We start from the raw sequence: 21,549 nt of genomic DNA on the forward strand, positions 1-21,549 counted from the left end.
TTACTCAGTTTAAGAGTTCAGATAAAATATATGTAGACCGTATATAAACTACTACTTGAATAATGCTGCTTGTGGTGAGAGGTGGAATTTCCAGTCCAAGACGGAGTCCAATGGAACCTGATGATGAAAGAAGAACTATGTTAATGTAAAGTTCTCAAGAGGAAAAGAAAATGGAGTGAGAATAATAGTGAAGTAGAACACTCACCTTGCACGGCGATGTGATGGCCGGTAATATGCAACTAGTGTGAGTTGGAAATGACAAGGAAGGAAACAGGGGAAGTGGAGGGAGTGTGATGGGAGGAGCTGCCTGGTGAAGCGGGCCGTGTGGGATGAAGGAGAGCGGAGAGGAAGGGAAGGAATGGCGACTAACTTACGGCGGGGCTGAAGGGTGTGGGAGTGGTAGTAATTGTTTCGGCACGGTACCCTTAATGAAATTTAAGAACGAGTTTTGGTCAGCTAAATTATTATTTCTGTGAAAAGAAATGAATAGATCAAATAAAATGTTGGATTTCTCTGTGATTTCGTTAAGGTTGTAATTGGCATTAAAATACTGATCTAGGTGTATGTAGTAATTTTCCATTATATTGAGTAAAGGACCCTTCTTTACTATTGCGAGAATGTCCATGTCCTGTTCAGTGTTTGTGAAATTATTATTATAATCAACGACATGCTGGCCGATAGCTGAAAATTTGTTTTATCTCGTTACATTGATATGCTCTTGATATCTTATATTAAAATTTCTCCCGGTCTTCTCTACATACGAAATATTCTTACAGGTGTTACATTTGAGCTTGTAAATGCCCGATTTTGAAAAACTACTGACCTCGTTTATATGTGACGTATTGTATAAGATGTGCTTGTTATTATTACTGGTAGGGGCCGATGACCTTAGATGTTATGTCCCTTTAAACAACAAGCATCATCATCATCATTATTACTGGTTTTAAAGGCAAATTTAACTCCTCGTTTCTTAAAAATATTCGTAATTTGGTGAATTTCGTTGTTGTAAGTGAAGGTAGAAAAAGATGTATGTTTGGGTACTTCTTTTTTAAGTGTTGTTTTAGGGCGATGTTTATGTTTATTAATTACGCTTTCTATGAAAAGGCTGTCAAAGCCGTTGAATGTTGCTATACTGCGGATTATGTTCAGTTCGTTTGATAAATCCTTCTTGGACATGGGTACGTTGAAAGCACGCTGGACTAGGCTGTTATAATCGTAATCTATGAGCTTCATATCCGTATTGATGATTCACACCAATGCAAAGAGGAGAAGAATTCCACCTAATCAATACTTGTTTATTGTTATTATTAAAAATACAGGACCAGTTTCGACCCTAGCGGGTCATCCTCAGCTGAACACACATATACTTATAACGCATCGTGCAATTGCAAAAATTACCATATCTAAAAAGGAATATCATGTGATGATAACATGTCAGGTTGTACTCATAAGTAGGGCATTTGTTAAATTGGAAATTAAGTATGTGTTATCATTTATCTATGTGACATGCATGAATGCATATCTATGAGAAGTGAATGTTCCTGAGCTTAAAACTAACTTATAAGTGTACATAAAATAAAAACAACATATACGTAAAACACTTTCATGCTTGTAAATATTCGAGTTCATGGCTTGCACTGTTTCTTGATTCTTCAGTTTGACTGCTATAATTAAGTCTTATTGTCCATAACTGTACAATATTAAAAACTCAATGGCTTAAATTGTGATATGAGTTACACTTAAAAAATACCAGGTGTTACATTTCAGCCTATCTCACTATCTCTTTTAAATGAGAAATTGGTATTTTTAAAGTGTAACTCATATCACAATTTAAGCCATTGAGTTTTTAATATAATGTACAGTTATGGACAATAAGACTTAATTATAGCAGTCAAACTGAAGAATCAAGACACAGTGCAAGCCGTAAACTCAAATATTTACAAGCATGAAAGTGTTTTACGTATATGTTGTTTTTATTTTATGTATACTTATAAGTTACTTTTAAGTTCAAGAATATTCACTTCTCACAGATCTGCATCCATGCATGTCACATAGATAAATGATAACACATACTTAATTTTCAATTTGACGAATGCCCTACTCATGAGTACGACCTCACATGTCATCGTCACATGATATTCCTTTTTAGATATGGTAATATTTGCAATTGCACGATGCGTTATATGCATATGTGTGTTCAGCTGAGGATAACCCGCTAGGATCAAAACCAGTCCTGTATTTTTAATAATAACAATAAACAAGTATTGATTAGGTGGAATTCTTCTCCTCTTTGCATTGGTAAGCTGTTATAAGTCGCTGTTTTATGGGACTGAGGGTGCATTGAGTCTCGACGTATAGTAGAGGCAGATTGGGTGGGTTTCCTGAATATTTTATTAGACAATCTGAGTGTCTTGTGATAGTTAAATCTAAGAAATGTATTTTTTGGTCTATTTCTGATTCTAATGTGAATTTAATATGAGAATTGATACTATTGAGCCCAAGAACAGTGATGGGGACGTCAATTGATTTTTCATCAATGATTGCAAAGACATCATCAACATATCTGGCCCAGAAGTGAATGTTGTCAAATTTATTGTCAATTTTGTTGTGTTCAAGAAAACTGAGATATATTTCTGCTAAAATACCTGGAATACATCTCGAGGCAGTGAATAAATTTTGTGTTAATTGCTTCGAAGGAGGTGAGTTTGCGTAGCTACATTTTATAACTAATTATATTTATGATCTCTGTTCAATACGGAACCGAAAATGAAATATATAACCCATGAGGTTGTCATCTATCCGGGTAGTGTTCTTGGTACAGGCGTTGTGCCTGGTATGTGCATTCTGTCTAGCTTCTCCATAGGTAAGTAATATATCCACATACTTGTCGCTGGAATACATCTCGAGGCAGTGAATAAACTTTGTGTTAATAGCTTCGAAGGAGTGGAGTTTCCATAGCTACATACTTACCTGCCATCACGTGTTGTTATCGTTCCAATGTTCGGCTCCATGGCTAAATGGTTAGCGTGCTGGCCTTTGGTCACAGGGGTCCCGGCTTTGATTCCCGGCAGGGAATTGGCTAATTTTACTAGCATGGGGACTGGGTGTATGTGTCGTCTTCATCATCATTTCACCCTCATCACGACGCGCAGGTTGCCTGCGAGGGCGTCAGATCAGAAGACCTGCACCTGGCAAGCCAAACGCGTCCTCGGACACTCCCGGCACTAAAAGCCATACTCCATTTCATTTCATCGTTCCAGTGGGTCATACTTTGCTTTACCTGTGGTCTACGAAGCTTGCAACATGTACGACATAGCTAACTGGACTCAGACCATCATCTCCTCATCCTCGTCAAACCCAGCACCATACCCTATGCAACGTTACATGCGGTCTTTGACAAGGTCAAATAAACAAATCAGTCCTTGGAAGCTATCAAGTATACAACCTTACCACATCCCAGGCATCTGGCTGTTAAAAAATTCTTATGTGGGATTTGAACTTCCTACCTCGAGCACTGTCTACTATCACATATCTCCCCGCCCGCTTGCCATGTGAGCTACTGTGACACTTGACCTACGGCGCCCACTTCCCAGCCTATATAGTACCGTACTCCTGCTCTGTGAATCCACCTCCTGTCTTAAAGTATGTGTTCTGCATATCTGTACTCATTTTACGGGTTCATTTGAGGTTCCCATAATTAATTAATAGTGGTGCTCACGATTCCTGCTGTCTTCTATCCCGTAAACACACATCTCATTATATTACCCCGGTTTAGGGAGAGGGACAGATGTCTTTCAGAATTGTAGTAAATGTGAAGGGATGCATAAAACTGGATCGCAACGGGCTGGTGGACCACCCAGTATATAAATGATAGGAATAAAGATTTTTTTTTTTTTTTTTTTGCTTCACGTTGCACCGACACAGATAGGTCTTATGGCGACGATGGGATAGGAAAAGCCTAGGAATGGAAAGGAAGTGGCCGTGTCCTTAAGTAAGGTACAGCCCCAGCATTTGCCTGGTGTGAAAATAGGAAACCACAGAGGGAAAACCATCTTCAGAGCTGCCGACAATGGGGTTTCTGATTGTGAGCGACTACAAGACCTCGACAATGTTGTGAGATGGACAGCATTCAATGGTATGATGGTAAACAGGATGAAAAGTTGTACATTCAAAGATAAAGGGTAGGATTCTCCACCTGTTCAATACTACTTAAAATGTGATAATTAAAATGTCACATTTTTATTGTCATTTTTTTTTGCCAATTTTTAATAAAAATGTGACATTTTAATTATCACATTTTAAGTAGTATTGAACAGGTGGAGAATCCTACCCTTTATCTTTGAATGTAAATCTTTTTTCAATACGGACCAATTATGAAGTTTTTGACGTTAAATGAAAAGTTGTTTCAAGAAGAGGAAAAGTCCTCTGAGTTTTAACTACTGTGTTGACAGGGTGATAGTATCTCGTGGGGGATCACTGTAAGTACATAGGTGTTAATATAAAGGAATGGTCTTGTTTGGGGTAATCACATTAACAAAGTTATAAAGAAAGATTACAGATCTCTTCACATGGTTATGAGAACACAAAGACTATTTGATACGATAACTGGGAAAGATCCAAAGGAAAGCAGCACAATTTGTTCTGTGTGTTTTCCAACAAGGGATTAGTGTTACAAAAATGTTGCAAAGTTTGGGCTGCGAAGACTTGGGAGAAAGAAGATGAGCTGCTCAACTAAATGGTATGTTCCAAGCTGTCAGTGGAAAGATGTCGTGGAATGACATTAGTAGACGAATAATTTTGAGCGGTGTTTTTAAAATTAGGAGAGAACAGAATATTCTGTAGAAACTACGTAGGTAATTCTCTTCCTTGTCCTTTCATTATTGTTATTTCGTTTCGGTGTTTTCCAAATTAGTACATTCATCACCAGATGTTCCATTCCAGGCTTGTGTCAGTGTCATACTTTCATAATGTGTGCACAGCCTTTATGCCCCCATCCCAGACTGATTCTGATAGTGCCGTCAGCTTCCGCTTCAAATGCTAGTGCTGTACTGCATACGGTGAGCCATTTGGTGACTAATGAATGTACCACTTACGCTTCTATTACTAACGTCTAAATTCAAACTTCCATTCTTGGAGAAGTCTTCCATGTGAACAGTCAAGATTTTCTTCTGAAGACGCGGAACAAAGTTCTCTGTGAAACTCAAACCTTATTCACCAATTGTACTGTAGGGTTATACAAAAGGCGTACTATATTGTTTTACACTTTATGTTTTGTACATCCGGATATGGTTCACATTTCACTTTTGAACTAGTGGCTTGTTCCACCGTTTGGGAGTAGCACACACACAGGGGCCAACGAATGCACGCCTCTCATATATATATTTGACCAAGCCAGGAGAACAATTTCATGAAATGTCATATGAAAGCTGCTGAATACAGTCATGCAAATATTATTGCACATATTTTGAGTTACAAATGAATTTTCTTCATTAACTTAGTAGTTTTCCTGTGTAATTTCATATTTTGTTTAGGATGAGATGGTGCAGTCTTGAAATGGTAGATTTTGATGGTGTTGCTTGCATTAGTTTTTTTTTTTTTTTTTTTTTTTTTACTGGCATCGTCGAATTAATATGACATGGTAGTCGTGGTACTATGTGGTTTTTGTGTGTGTTGATAATTAATCACTAACTTGGAAGATCTTATATATTAAAAGAGGAGTCATAGTAGGAAGAGAGTAAAGTATTTCATAAAGCTGTTATGACGGAGAAATCAAAACCTTGAAAATGGAAATGAATTTTAGAGTATAAATATTAATGAAATTTTATGATGCTTGAATTTGAGACATTAACGGAATAATTGGTTGCCTTACCAAAATATAATTATAACTTGGGATACATTGAGAAGCAATTAATTGGTTATCACTGCAAATCGTTAATGATATAATCCGGTTTAGGATATCGCCTTATGATCATGATTGATAAGTAGGTCATTTATTTGTCATCACATTGGAAGTACATATTACAAGTAATGAACTTCATTCTGGTTCCGTATTGACTTCACATATCTAAGATGAAATTCTAAAAGAATTTAATTATACAAGGTCCACCTATTCAATACACTTCTGCCATTTAATAAATGGTCTGTTTAAAAGATTATATAGTTGTTTAAAAAACTACCTAGGACATGTTTTAACCTAGCCTAGAGGTCATCAGCTAAAATAACATGAAGAAGAAAGACAAATATCAAAAACAGGGATACATAAAAAAATCCTAGATAAAATACAATCAACAATGCAATGGGAGTTTATGTTAAAATGTCCATGGCTTCAGTATTAAAAATACACTCAACAAATACATAGCCCAATTCCTGGGGGCTTTAAAATACTGGGACACCCTCTCTCCAGGGGTCCTAAATATGGAGGGCCCTTGCCCTGGGTTATGGATGAAGACCTCAACGGCGTCTACGGCGGAGAAGATGGACTTCGGTATGGTGGAGATGGCGGAAGGGGCAAACCCGCAGCATCTGTACTTCAGAGGAACGGCTACAAAAGGCGTCTGACTCCATGTTAGGGGCGGCCTAATTTGAGCCTGGCAGAAGGTAATAAAATACCTTTGGAAGTGGCAAACCCATCGTACAAACAGCCTATAAAATGAGTGCGAGTGAATCGATGCCTCGGAAAATGCTAGGGTGTCACCCTGAAGTGACGCGCAGTTCCCAGAGCTCTGGGGAAACTGTGAGAAATGGGCTACCAGACATCACAAGAATCAGTATCACCATTGTCATGACTTTGAATGGCAAGGTAGAAGAACTGATAGAGTATATAGAGAAAAAAGACATAGCAATGATGGGAATAAGTGAGACAAAATAGAAGGGGAAAGGTCAAAAAGAATTGAAGAATAGGTATAGATTATATTGGAGTGATGGAAAGATGGCAACAAATGGTGTTGGTGTTATATTGAGAGAAGACCTAGTGCAATATGTGGACAAAATTGACCAGATCAGTGACAGGATAATTAAAGTTAGACTTGGACTTGAGAGTGGAATCAATGATTTTATACAGGTTTATGCACCCCAATCAGGGAATGCAGATGAATGTTTAGAAGAGTTTGTAGAAGAACTGGAAAGTTGTATTGAAAACAAAGAGGTTATAATAATGGGAGACATTAATGCACATGTTGGAACAGACAGACAGGAAAAAGAAGAGATAATTGGCCCTTATAGTTATGGAAACCAAGATAAAGAAGGAGATTTGTTAATAGATTTTTTTGTAGAAGGAATGGATTAATTGTTGGCAATACGTGGTTTAGAAAAAAGAACTCACAAAAAATAACTGAATATGGTTGGGAGATAGAAAGACAGAGACAATGATTGATCTTATTCTGGTGGAGAGGGAGAAACGTATACAATTGAAAGATGTGATAGCAATGCCAAGAGCAGATTTCAAAGGAGACCACAAAGTGGTGGTAGCCAAATTAAGACTTGGTAAAATAATGAAGTTAACAGAAAAAAGGGAAAGAAAAATAAAGGGATAGAAGTTAAAAGAGAAAGAAATAAGGGAAAAGTTTCAAGAGGATCTGAAGAAAGAAATTCCCAAAGATGACTTAAATAGTGTGGAAGAGGAATGGACATGTTTCGGAAATGGTTTTGTAAAGTCTGCAGTAAACACCTGTGGAAGACTATCTGGGAGGGAAAAGGAAAAGGAGACTCCTTGGTGGAACAGCAGGGTAAAGGAAGCAGTTAAAGAGAAACAAATGGCTTGGAGGAAGTGGATAGACAGCAGTAGTACAGAGAATTGGCACAAATATAAAGAATCCAAAAAGGTATGTAAGAAAATAGCACAAGAAAAGAAACGGAAGAGCTGAGAAAGTTTCACAGAAACTTTACTGGAGGATATAAAGGGAATTAAAAAGTTTTTGTATGGTTTGGCGTATATGTCCAATCCTTGGTCTATGCAGACGACATTCTGATTTTGGCTGGGAAAAGGAGGATCTCCAACAAGCTCGTACTGAATGGGCTTATGCCTTCCAGGACTGGGGTGGAAGTGAATGGGAGCAAAACCAAGGTTATGCAGTTCACCAAAGGAGAAAAAGTACAGCTTCAGATCAAGTGGAACAATGAGGATATTGAGCAAGTAGAATAAATTGAGTATCTGGGCACCATTTTCAGAGAGTATGGAAAATTAGAGGCAGAAATAAATAACAGAATTAGAAAAACTAATCAAGTTTACTATGGTATAAAGAACACAATCATAGGGAAGAAAGAAATTATTAGAAACACAAAAATGTGGGTATATCATGCCGTGTACCTGCCAACCCACCGTTTGGGTGCCGCTGAGATGAGATATTTGCGGAAAGTTGCCGAGTAAACTCGAAACTCGAACCATATTAGAAACACCACAGTGAGAGATGAGCCTCAGCAGGAGCCAATAATGGATGTCATTGAGAGGAGAGGATTGGGCTGGATTGGTAACCTTGAAAGAATGGAAGATGAAAGGAAAGCGAAGCAGGTGTAGCGAGCCAGACCAACAGGAAGAAGAACGCAAGGGAGGCCATGGATTGAATGGGAGGAGTACATCTTGGGACTGATCAGGAAGCAAAGGAAGACCCTGGGTGAGGTTCAGAGAATGGCACATGACAGAAGAAACTTTAGGAAATAGCTGAAATGTCTCGACGCCTAACGGCACAAAGGGAAAGAAGAAGAAGAAGTATGATTTGGTGAAGAATAGCTTATGAAATAGGGAAGATACAAAATTTGTAAAAACTGAAACAGTGCGGATATTGGCGCAAAGAGATGGCATACTAAAAAGATGGGAAGAATACTTCTCAGAATTGCTAAATATTAAAGACAGTGAACTGGTAGATGAGAGGGGGAAAGGTGAAGAACAAGAAATGGAGATATTGATGTTAGAGATAGAGGAAGCCATACAAAAGATGAAGAGTGGTAAAGCAGCAGGAGTGGATGATGTAACTACGGAAATGATAAAAGCAGCAGGACCAATAGGGCTACAGTGGCTGTATAGATTATTTAGAATAATCTGGAGGAAGAAAGAGATCCCAGAAGAGTGGGGAAAGGGTTTAATTATCCCGATATTTAAAAAAGGTGATAAAAAGGAATGCAATAACTATGTAGCTAAATATTTTGGAGAATATTGGAAGGAAGACTGAGGAGGAAGCCAGAAGGAGAAATGGAAGAACAACAGTATGGTTTTAGGAAAGACAGATCAATGTTTGACCTGGTCTTTACATTAAGACATATGATGGAGAAAATATGGGAGTTTGAAAAAGACATAGTGATGACATATATTGACATTGAGAAGGCTTGTGACAGTGTGCCTAGACAGTTGGTATGGGACACATCAAGGAAAAAACAAGTTAACAGAGTGGAAGTACAAATGATAAAAGCTACATACAAAAATTGTGTTAGTAGTGTGAAGACTAGTATAGGAAAAACAAAATGGTTTAAAGTTGAAACTAGTCTCCGACAGGGAAGTGTACTATCCCCCATACTATTCATCATAGTCATGGATGAAATTCATTAGAACATTAAACAGAGATTGGGAAGACAGGCAACAAAAGCCATGTTGTTTGCAGATGATGTAGTGATATGGGGTGAGAATGAAATGGAAGTGCAAAAACAAGTAGATGTATGGAATCAAGACATAGAAAAATTTGGGATGAAAGTAAGCACAGAGAAAAGTAAAACAATAGTGATGACAAAAGAAAGGAAGGAAGGAAGGAAGGAAGGAAGGAAGGAAGGAAGAGGAAAGATAAAACTGAATGGTAAATTTGTGGAATTGGTTAAAAGTTTTAAGTACGTGGGAAGTGTGATCATGGAAAGATTACTGAGGAAATTGGAAAAAAAATACTATAAGCAAACAGCTTCTACCAGAGTGTAAGGAGCCAAGATGTCCTGAAGAAATGTAAGAAAGTATTATATTCAACCTATTATGAACCCATGCTAACCTATGCAGCTGGTTCCTGGAGTACAACAAAATTAGAGGAGAGTAGAATACAGGCAGCAGAGATGAAATTCCTAATAGGTATTGAGGGCAAGACCAGAAAGGATGGAATTAGAAATGAAGAGGCAAGGAAAAGGACAGGAATTTTGAAACTTCAAGACAGGATGGAAACAACAAAGCTAAAGTGGTATTTATTTATTTATTTAGCATATGGCCCATACAATCAAATTGAGTTTAGATGTAAATTATATACATATTTATATAACAAGAAAACAATGAACAAGAAAAGGCTCCCTACAACTGAATATCAAGATCACTGATCCACAGTATTGCTTCTGGAGTTGCCATCAGGAAATCCACTTTGCTGCCTGTGTATGCCCGCGTTTCACACTCTCTGACAATATGATGTATGGTTTGTCATGCAGCTCCACAGTCACACGCGGGTGTCGGCAACTTGTTCCATTTAAACAGCATGTCTCTGCATCTGCCATGGCCTGTTCTTATTCTGTTCAGAGCAGACCATGTTTTACGTGGTAGTTGGAATCCACTTGGAAGTTTGGCATTCGAGAACATACTGTGCAGGTGCGTCTCCGTTGCTGCTTCCCACCGTCTTTTCCACTCTGTAGTTAGGTTGTAGCTTTTAGCAACCATGTCTGAGGCGTTACGTAAAGGTGGATGCGTGAACGTAATCTGTTTTGGTTGATAGTTCGTAGATCTTCGTGTACAGGTAGATCGGGGTTCCTTAAGATTTTATTGAATTCCTTGATAAGAGCGGTGGATCTGCGAAAATCAGATGGCATTATTCCAGATAGAAGCGGGAGCCAATGAGTTGGTGTAGATCGAATTGTGCCAGTTATTATGTGCATAGTGGAATTCAATTCAGTATCAATGAGTTTTGTGTGATGACTGTTCATCCATACTGGAGCACAGTACTCAGCACTTGAATATACCAAGCCTAAAGCTGAAGACCGTAAAACGCTTGCCGAAGAACCCCAGGTAGTTCCACAAAGCTTATGAATGATGTTGTTACGTGTTTTCAGTTTCTGTGCAGAGCCCAGCAGATGTTGCTTGTAGGATAGTGTTCGATCCAAGATTACTTCAAGATATTTTGGGTTCCAGTTATGGTGAAGTATCCTGCCACAGAAACTTACATTCAATTTAGTATTTGCTAAGTGATTGTTTAAATGGAAACAAGACACCTCCGTTTTATTGGTGTTGGGCTTAAGTCTCCAGTTCCTGAAGTAAGTTTCCAAAATGGACATATCCCTTCTTAAAATCTCTTCAGTTCTCTCCAGTTCTTTGTGTTGCGCAGCTAATGCTATATCATCAGCATAGCAGAATTTCCGTGATATAACTTCAGGAAGATCATATATATATATATATATATAAGCTGAACAGGAGTGGCGATAGGACTGAACCTTGAGGCAAACCATTTTTAAGCTTCCTCTCCTTGCTCACATTGTTCCCGATGATAACCTGAAGCCTCCTATCACTCAACATATTGTTAATAAGTCTTGCCATCTTCATGCATGGTATGACCCGGAGAAGTTTATAGACCATACCTTCCCTCCACACGGTATCAAATGCAGCAGTGAGATCAACAAAAGCAACAGATGTTTTCAATTTTCTTTGGAACCCCATTTCTATGAATGTTGTAAGTGCCAAAACTTGATCACAACAGCTGCGACCTGGTCTGAAGCCTGCCTGATCCATGGGAATGTGCTGTAAAATGGTGCTGCTTATTCTGTTAAATATGAGTCTTTCTAACAGTTTGTAGCAACAGCTAAGGAGGGCTATGGGGCGATAATTTTCTGGCTTGTTGTTGGGTTTGCCAGGTTTTAAAATCGCAATTATCTTAGCTTTTTTGAACTCCAAAGGCATGTGCTCAGTTAGTAAGATGTCTGTGAAAAATGTTGCCAGCCATTTCTTCGCATTTTGTCCCAGATTGATCAAGAACTCGGGATGAATTCCATCAAAGCCAGGAGCTTTAAATGGTTTTACATCTTTTAGTGCTGTATCAATCTCGGATACTGTGAAGGGATTTGCATATTCTGAAGACTGAGGTGCTGTTGACTTCAAGACTTGAAGTTGTCGTCGAATATATTTGGTGTGTTTCTTGTCACCTGGAACTCGTGACGTTGCAATGATGTGAGAGGCAATTTGATCTGATGTAACTTCAGCCTGTTCTCTGCATACTGGTGGGCTTCCTCCTAATTTTCTGAGAAGACTCCAAGCTTCTCTGCTAGAGCGAGTAAAATCTATCCTCTCAACTGTTTCTATCCACTTATGCCTTCGAGATGAGTCCAGACTGGACAGAAGCTTGGTTGCTATGTTAGGATCTCCACATCGTTGAAAGTCTTGATATAGTGCTTCACTTTCTTCGTTCCATCCAGGGATATATTCTTTGCGGTAACCTCTTGGAATGAACTTCTTAGCTGTTTCTATAACTGCACCAGCAAAACGCCTATAGTTGTTATATTTAGGAGGAATCCATTGGATGCACTTATCAAGTTCTGCTGTGAAATTGGTCCAGTCAGCTTTACGAAAATTCCAACGAGAATGTGGTGTTGATCTAATTACAGGGATTGTGATACCAATTTCAATTAGGATGGGCTTATGTTGGCTATGTGGAAATTCACCAATCACTTTTCTCGTGATGTTTTCAGGAAAAGCACTTTCATTACAGCTTACAAAACAGAGGTCTGGATTTGTATTTTTGATCCATGCAGCTGATCTAAATGTGCCCTTGTCTTTAGCATCAAAAATTAAATGGAGGTCATTTTCCTCTGCCCATTGCACGAGCATTCTATCATTTTCATCATTTTTTGAGTACTTCCAGAGTCCATGGTGACTGTTAAAATCCCCAACATAAATTGCAGGATGCTTTGCAGTATGTAAGACATGTTCAGGCCAAAGAATGTTAGGTGGTTTATAGACATTTGTTATAGTAATGCCATGCAACTGTGTGACAACTGTATGTATATTTCCATCCGTATTTTCAGAAATAAGCGAGGCTTCATTTGTGTTGTTACGGATGTAGGTGGCTATTCCATACACATCGTGATATGTCACTCCAAGAGCAGTATAACCAGGGATACGACCTCTGCTTCGAAACTGATCTGCATTAGAAACATGCGTTTCCTGAATGGCGACAATATCAATATTGTTGTCCAATAAAAGTTTAGATAGATAGTCACACTTTGCTTTGCTGATACTTTCGACATTTAGTTGGAGGAGTCGAATTGTTGGTCCAATGTTTCTTGTTAGGGAGCTCTTAAAAGAGCTGTTGAGACGTGTTTGATATGTCATTGTATGTAATTGCCAGGAGATCACAGTGATAGACTGGCTGCCAAATATATTGTTGCTCGCTTAGCACCACCCAGGGGTCACGTGTAGGGTATTTTGAGGTTAAACCTACGGACGTTAGCTACAGTGGTATAGGCATATGATGAGAATGGGAGAAGAGAGTGTGCCGGAAAAAAAGCTTTTTCAGAGTTAACAGGAAAGAGACCACGAGGAAGACCCTGAAATAGGTGGACAGATTCAGTGTGGGAGTGCATAGAGAAGAGGAGAGGAAAACCAGAAGATGTACTTAAAAAGGAGAAGAGTGGTGGAGAGACAGGCAGCGAAGGAGATCCTTGATTCACAACCTGACCCGGGAAGCTGGAAATGGGAAATGAAGATGATGATGATGATCAACAAATACAATGGAAAACTGTTAAAAATGTACGTGGATTCAAACTTGGATTAATTAAGTTATAATTGTGGGTCCAACTGTATTTAATACAATATTGGTTGGCTGGAGGAAGTACTTAAAGAATTTTGAAGACAGTTATATGTTGTTTTAATTTGTCATATTTCTGGAAAGTGCATAGGTAACCATTCTTACGAGTTGTATGCAAAGATTTAAATATTTTCTATGTAACATTCTTAATGTGTTATGTCCACCTATCTTGATGTTCTTCAAATTAGCGAGAGTGTCACATGAATAAATTGTATTTCTTTATAGATAATTGGAGTATAATTCATTATTTCTAATATTAAGTTCCACCATAGCTATTTAAGAGTATTTACCTTCCAGAGCTAACATTAGATAGATATAATTTTGTAATCCTTTATTACCTTCACTCCCGTAAGATATCTCATCTCTTGAAGACTGAGTAATACCATGGTAAACAAATATTGAATCATTTTGGGAGGATATTGAGCGCCCATCAACAAGCATGATACATAATTTAGTACTCCAACTTGGAGCTGAGAATACAGATCGCTTTCTTATAAGAAATGCTACACAGAATTGTCGCCCCATCAAGAGGCAACGGTTGAACTGCTTCAATAACAGCCACCCCTTGACGGTGATTGGGGTCATCATTTCCAGTGTGGTATACAGTGTACTCTTCTGTTGTGCACTGTTGTGAACCTGGGTAATGCATCTCACTGATTCCCAGGATGTCCAAGTTCATCCTCTCCATTTCGTGAATGGTATTTGCAATCTTTCCTATTTCAGACATACTTCCTGCATTCCATGTTGCAATCTTGATGGCTGACACAGATTCTAAGCACCCTCTGTCCCTGTAAATTCTCCTGGGGACTGAGGGCCGTGTTTCTTATGTTCTCAACCATGTTGATTGTACTAGAATAATTAATAATTTGGGCTTCCAGTGTCATTTCCTCCACTGAGGGCCATCACTCTCTCTGGGGGCAGTTCCTTTGCCCGAAGCTGTTGGTGCCTCCAGGGGTGCCAGGTTAATTAACCACTGCTTGACATTCAGTGTGGAGGTGTTGGCTGCATGTTCTACTCAATTACCATGGCAGCATGCCATGTCTAGTGAATGTTTTTATGTTGTTTAAATTGAGGATTTGCCCAATTTAACATGCATTGACCAGCTGAAAAATTAAGCAAAGTTTCCGTCTGCTGTTTTAACTGATGACTTTCATGTTAATGTCTTGCCCATTTTACTTGGTGTTTTAAGTTGAAATATATACATTCCAGTGGGCAGACTGAGCGGCGCTTTCCAGATGGAGGCAAGGAGATAGCCTACCCCAATGGCTGTCTACAGGTCATCTTCCCGGAGGGCAATGAAGAGTGGACCTTGGCAGATGGTGTAGTTGTCAGGATACACAACGATGAGAAGATCCTCAAGTTCCCGAATGGCCAGTGTGAGATTCATACCAAGGACCACAAAGTAAGCATGCTGTATTTTATACTCATAAATCAATTTTTATTATTTCTGTCTTAAAACAAATACAACTATTAGTCTACAGAAGTTAATTGTTTTAACCCTTCTCTCTCAAGAATAAGGACATTGTCCATCAGCACATTTCTCCTGTTCCTGCATCATCTCTGGCATGGTACAGAATTGGCTTTTGTGCAAAGTCCATAAAATAGAGATTCTTGCAAGAAAATATAGAACTAGATATCACTGACTTAGGTGCTAAAACCTTCGTAGGTTCTCACAATTACTAGCTGTGTTTGTTTACAACGTGAGGGTGCAAGCTGATGGAAGATTGGACAGGGCTGTGATTTTATATATTTTGTTAATGATGTAATGATGGGTGGCTACATTTCTAGAAAATATAATTCGGAGAATTAGATAGGGTGAAGCGTTATCTGATCCTGAAATGATTAAGAGGGGGTTCCTGCAGGGCAGTATTATTGGACCTTTGTGTTTTCTTGTATAATAAATGATATGAATAAAGATCTGGAAATACAGATAAGGTTATTTGTGGATGATGTTATACTGTATAGAGTAGTAAATGAGTCGCAGGATTGTGAGCGACTGCAGGAGAATTTAAACAATGTAGTGAGATGGACAGCAGACAATGGTATAATTGTAAATGGGATGAAAAGTCAAGTTGTAAGTTTCACCAAGAGGAAAAGTCCTCTTAGTTTTAATTATTCTGTTGATGGGGTCATAGTATCTCATAGGGAACAATGTAAGTACCTAGGTGTTAATATACGGAATGATCTTCGTTGGAGTAATCATATTAACGAGGTAGGTAAGAAAGGTTACAGATCTCTTCACATGGTTATTAGGGATTGTAGTAAAGATGTAAAGGAAAGGGTGTATAAGTCTCTGTTAAGATCGAGTTAGAGTATGGCTCCAGTGCATGGAACACTGACAATGACTACTTGATACAAGAACTTGAAAAAATTCAAAGGAAAGCAGCACAATTTGTTTTGGGAATTTCCGACAAAGGAGTAGTGTTACTAAAATGTTGTAAACTTTGGGTTGGGAAGATATGGTAATAAGGAGACGAGGTGCTCGACTATGCGGTATGTTGCATGTAATAATTCTCATAGTTGAATTGCACGTTGAGTCACAAATTGTCATGAATGTTTATTGATAACCACCTGTTCAATACAAAGTAAAGTTCTTACATTAAGATTTAATCTTGTCATAACAACTTGTAGGGACATATTTCGCCCATTATATGGGCATCATCAGCCTTGTATCTTGTACCTTTTGGTCATTGATCAGGATCCTGATTTACCTTATCCAATAATATTATATAGATACTACTTTATACGAAGTTAAAAAGTCTTATTGTAAGTTCTATTTGACAGTTTAATGACTTGCACAATAAAAAGCATCTAAAAGTGTGGATGGGATGGATGACTGTTGTTGATAAAATCTTACGAATAAAAAACTTATTAAGAACTAGATGATCGTTATGTCCGTATTTTCAATGTTGGTTTTACCTGTCGTGTATCATTGTGGGGAAAGAAAGAAAGGTTCTCGGCAATCACCCTCGACTAATGTATTAATTATTAACAAAATGAAAAAGAAACAAAATCAAATAAAACAGACAAATGACATAGGGGATGACCATTAAAAACATCTAAATCAAAGAATTTTTAAATAAACTTTAAGCTTTAACATAGAACTTGGTACAGAATGACGGGAGGCAACCTCAGAGGAAATCAAAATTTTCATGTGACGTACAATGTTGCAATTCAAGAAAGAAAGTTACATTTACATTTATTTACAAAATACTGAGCATGAAAGGAGAATTGCCTCCGAAAACAAAAATGCTATGACTGTCTGCCGAGGCACAGTCATTCAGAAAACCAAAATGTTTTAATGTGGAAGTCTACGGGGAAACTCCGTTATGCAAAACAAAAATTTACATTACCACAGAATGTTACATTAAACAAGAAAAAGCCAAAACACAAGAAAGAATTTAAATAAAATCAAACACAAGAATATAGCTCTTAACGTGAGAGGCCGGCAAACCCAGACGGGGCAGACCCCGAGCGCGTTCGCTTGCTAGGTCGGTCACATGTTAAAGACAACAAGCATGGTACGCTCGCACGGATGAGCCCAGAAACCGAAAATGGGGCAATCAGGAGATAACCAATTATCACATGGAAATCTCTTGTCTGACACTCACTTTCACATATAAGAAACCACTTTATTCCTACCAATTAAAATTGTTCTTATTTCCTCCAATAAGGATGCACTTCAAGTTTAGTCCATTAAATTTTGGACGGTTGCTGATGTAACAGCGATTTCCTCATGAACTACACATGGCAGTATCCCCTGCCTCATAAGTTAATACCTTGAAGCCTACAAATGCTAGTTACAATAAACCAATGGTATAACCACAACTACATGAAATTTTAAATACGAAGATTTCTTTGAACATAATTCTTGCAATGTTTATTTACAGTTCCAAATAATAAATTAATAATTTTCTTCACCAGTCCAGAAAGATAAAATGGTAAAAACAACATATTTAAATATTCGTATATTGATAATTTTCAAAAGTTCATGAGTCCAAAAGTATTTTTCTGACTACCGGTCACATCCTCCCCTACTTGTAATTCGAGCTAAGCTTGAAGCAAATGAATTTTTATATCTCGCATCAAGATCTTCAGAAAATTTAGTCTTAAATGTTCGTAGATCAATTGGTGCTTACTATCGTAGGTAATGATGTGGGTCTCTTATTTGCTAATAGAGACCCAATTTTGAGGTCAGAGTTTGACAGAGCTCTGAGTGACCTCAATAGGAACAAGGCACCTGGAATTGATGACATTCCCTCTGAATTACTGACTGCCTTAGGAGAAACCAGCATGGCAAAGTTATTTCATTTAGTCTGCAAGATGTATGAGACAGGAGAAGTCCCATCCGATTTTCAGCAGAATGTTGTTATACCTATTCCCAAGAAAGCCAGTGCTGACAGGTGTGAAAACTACCGCACCATTAGTTTAGTATCTCATGCCTGCAAAATTTTAACACGTATTATTTACAGAAGAATGGAAAAACAAGTTGAAGCTGAGTTGGGAGAAGATCAATTTGGCTTCAGAAGAAATGTAGGAACACGTGAAGCAATCCTGACTTTACGTCTGATCTTAGAGGATCGAATCAAGAAGGACAAGCCCACGTACATGGCATTCGTAGATCTAGAAAAGGCATTCGATAATGTTGATTAGAACAAGCTATTTATGATTCTGAAGATGATAGGGATCAGATACCGAGAACGAAGAATTATCTACAACCTGTGTAAAAATCAGTCTGCAGTGATAAGAATCGAGAGCTTTGAAAAAGAAGCAGCAATCCAGAAAGGAGTGAGGCAAGGCTGCAGTGTGTCCCCTCTCCTTTTCAATGTTTACATAGAACAGGCAGTAAAGGAAATCAAAGAGAAATTTGGAAAGGGAATCACAGTCCAAGGGGAGGAAATCAAAACCTTGAGATTTGCCGATGATATTGTTATTTTATCTGAGACTGCAGAAGATCTCGAGAAGTTGCTGAATGGTATGGATGAAGTCTTGGGTAAGGACTACAAGATGAAAATACATAAGTCCAAAACAAAAGTAATGGAGTGCAATCGAACAAAGGCAGGTGATGTAGGAAATATTAGATTAGGAAACGAAGTCTTAAAGGAAGTAGATGAATATTGTTACTTGGGTAGTAAAATAACTAACGATGGCAGAAGTAAGGAGGACATAAAATGCAGACTAGCACAAGCAAGGAAGAGCTTTCTTAAGAAAAGAAATTTGCTCACTTCAAACACTGATATCGGAATTAGAAAGATGTTTTTGAAGACTTTCGTGTGGAGCGTGGCATTGTATGAAAGTGAAACATGGACGATAACTAGCTCAGAAAGAAAGAGAATAGAAGCTTTTGAAATGTGGTGTTACAGAACACAGTGCAATGACCCCCCCTTGTATGATTTCCCACCTGGCACTTCCCTCCTATAAAACCATAAGTCCGTTTGGGCTCAGCATTAAAAAGAACAATGCAGTTTCATCAGCATTGACAATATTCAGTGCGTGCAAACTGATTATATGAGCCACGCTTTTTCACCAACTGTTGACATCGCCGATGTTCGCGGATTCTGCTTTTCCACACACTGCCTGGTAAGTGATACTATGGTGTTCCTTAAAATGCTGAATACAAAAGAATTACAATTTTACTCGAACTTAGCATATATGAAACACACTGCAGACACACCAAAGTGAGTGAAAATACTGAAATCTACCTCGGCACATTCCGGAAGACGCGTTCTATCATGACGCGGATAAATTTTGAATTTAAATTACTCTGAAAAAACTTTTTTTTTAATATAAAGGCAGTTTGAATTAAAAGTCTGAATTTCGATAATAGGACCGGCATTATTCTTTGAATTATGAATTATCCGTATTTCGAATTAAACAATTTAAATAACATGCAAAACCGTACCTCATGTTGACGGGAACGAGAGCTTCTTCGAATTAGGCGGGACTTTGAATTAACCGATTTTGAATTATCGAGGCTCTACTGTACTACGGTTCTACTTTCCTAGCAATAAGTACCATTATGAGGGGCCGATAACCTGGATTTTGGACCTGTTTAGACTACAAGAATCATTGATTCAGTATTGTGCTTTAGAAGCAGTCTCTTGGTCAGTAATACCATTGTTTAATGCTAGTTTCTTGGAATGTGGGGCATTGCAGGTCGGATCCACTGATTGTTTTAACTTCATATCCATCAATTCATTCTTTGTCCTTGCGTTTTGAATTCTGGTCAGTGGGAGATTATGAATTTTTAATTGTCCTTGCATTTTGTCTCATTTCGTGCCATTAGGGGCCGATGACCTAGATGTTAGGTCCCTTTAAACACCAAGCATCATCATCATCATCAATAATGTGCTGCTCGTCATCAAACTTGGAAGTCTTTTAGACTTTATAGAGGCACACACATTGCTGTTGTCTGTTTTCTTGTATTTCAATTAATAGAGGAGATATAAAATAGGATATAATATCAGCTGATCCAACCTTATCCGGAAGCGGCAAGGCCTATGTCATAAGCTCTACGTTGACCTGAGTAGAGAGTTGACTTGTAGTCACGCGCTGAAATTCTTCGTAATTTTAATATTATAATTCCTGTACCCCGGCACTTTGGGTACAGTATTCAACAATAAATGATGGCCTAATTACAATGGAGGTACAAGCGGGTAACAATATTGTTAGTGAAATGAAGATAAAGGGCCACAGTGGTGATAAAGTGGAAGAAGAAGAATTTCAATCAATCAGTCACCGCTGATCTGCATTAAGGGCTGGTGCCTTAAGAAGTGCCTCTCCCAATAGTGAGTGATGCTTTAGAGTCTGTTAACCTCTAGAGGATGCATTCCCAAGTGGCAGATAGGGGGCCCGCAGAAATGGTAGGCTGGTTCGGACACCCTGGAAATGAACCCGTGGACCAACAGGCAGACCATTGCCTGGGAACTTAGTAATACTGGGATGCCTGTCTCCAGGGGTTATAAATATGAAGGGCCCTAGCTTAAGGTAATCAGTAAAGACCTCAACGACATCTGCAGTGGAGAAGAAAGTCTTTGGTACAGTGTAGGTGGCGGAAGTGGCAGCCCAAGGCTCGGGATGAATTGAGTTAAAGATATCTGTCCCAATTAAGGGGCAGATAGCAGTCATAGCGCCTGTTCCAGATCGGGCGGCTACAAATGGCGTCTGTACTCCATGTTAGGGGCGGCCAAATTATATGCTGGCAGTAGCTCTAAAATGCCTCCAATGACTGGTGAAATGACACATCAGTTGGAGTATTTTTTGTTGCGTCATTGAAATAATGGCCATACCAAACGGATCAAATGCTAGGGTGTCTCCCATTTCAAGCGATGTGCATCATCCTCGCCTGAATTACGTGAAAAATGGGCAAGGGCTACCCACTCAATGGACTGGGCTGAAGAAGCGAGTACATCTTCTCCAACTAGCGACCATCAGTGTTGGAACGCTCACCGGAAGAAGCCGTGAGCCTGCAGACTTCCTGAAGAATCAGCATGTAGACATTGCCTGCATTCAGGAAACAAAATGGAAAGGTTCAAAATCAAGAGAAATCGGCGAAGGTTATAAGGCAATCTACCATGGTACAAGTTCAACTCAGAATAGTGTTGCGGTAGTTGTCGGTCAAAAGCTGCGAGACTATGTGATTCAGGTTGATCGTATATCAGATCGAATTTTGTCAATTAGGATCGACTCATCAATAATGAATGTGCAAATAATCTCCTGGTACGCTTGATGTATCTGCAATGACGCACAAAAAATGCTGTTAACTTGTGTACACGGATTTATTTGTAATTACTTACGAATTGAATGC

The 21,549-nt window shown here is 38.6% G+C and overlaps 1 protein-coding gene across 2 annotated transcripts in view; it reads left to right on the top strand.

Moving 5' to 3' along the window:
* The window catches only part of Sas-4 (spindle assembly abnormal 4), a 202,940-nt gene that overhangs the window by 145,669 nt on the left and 35,722 nt on the right, over positions 1-21,549 (top strand). For both annotated transcript variants that reach the window (XM_067144344.2, XM_067144346.2), the window contains exon 8: positions 14,952-15,144. In XM_067144344.2, coding sequence (XP_067000445.2) covers positions 14,952-15,144 — 193 coding nt within the window. The remainder of the gene's footprint in view (positions 1-14,951; positions 15,145-21,549) is intronic.

This window comes from Anabrus simplex, chromosome 3 (assembly GCF_040414725.1).
Source record: "Anabrus simplex isolate iqAnaSimp1 chromosome 3, ASM4041472v1, whole genome shotgun sequence".
Classification (NCBI taxonomy): domain Eukaryota; kingdom Metazoa; phylum Arthropoda; class Insecta; order Orthoptera; family Tettigoniidae; genus Anabrus; species Anabrus simplex.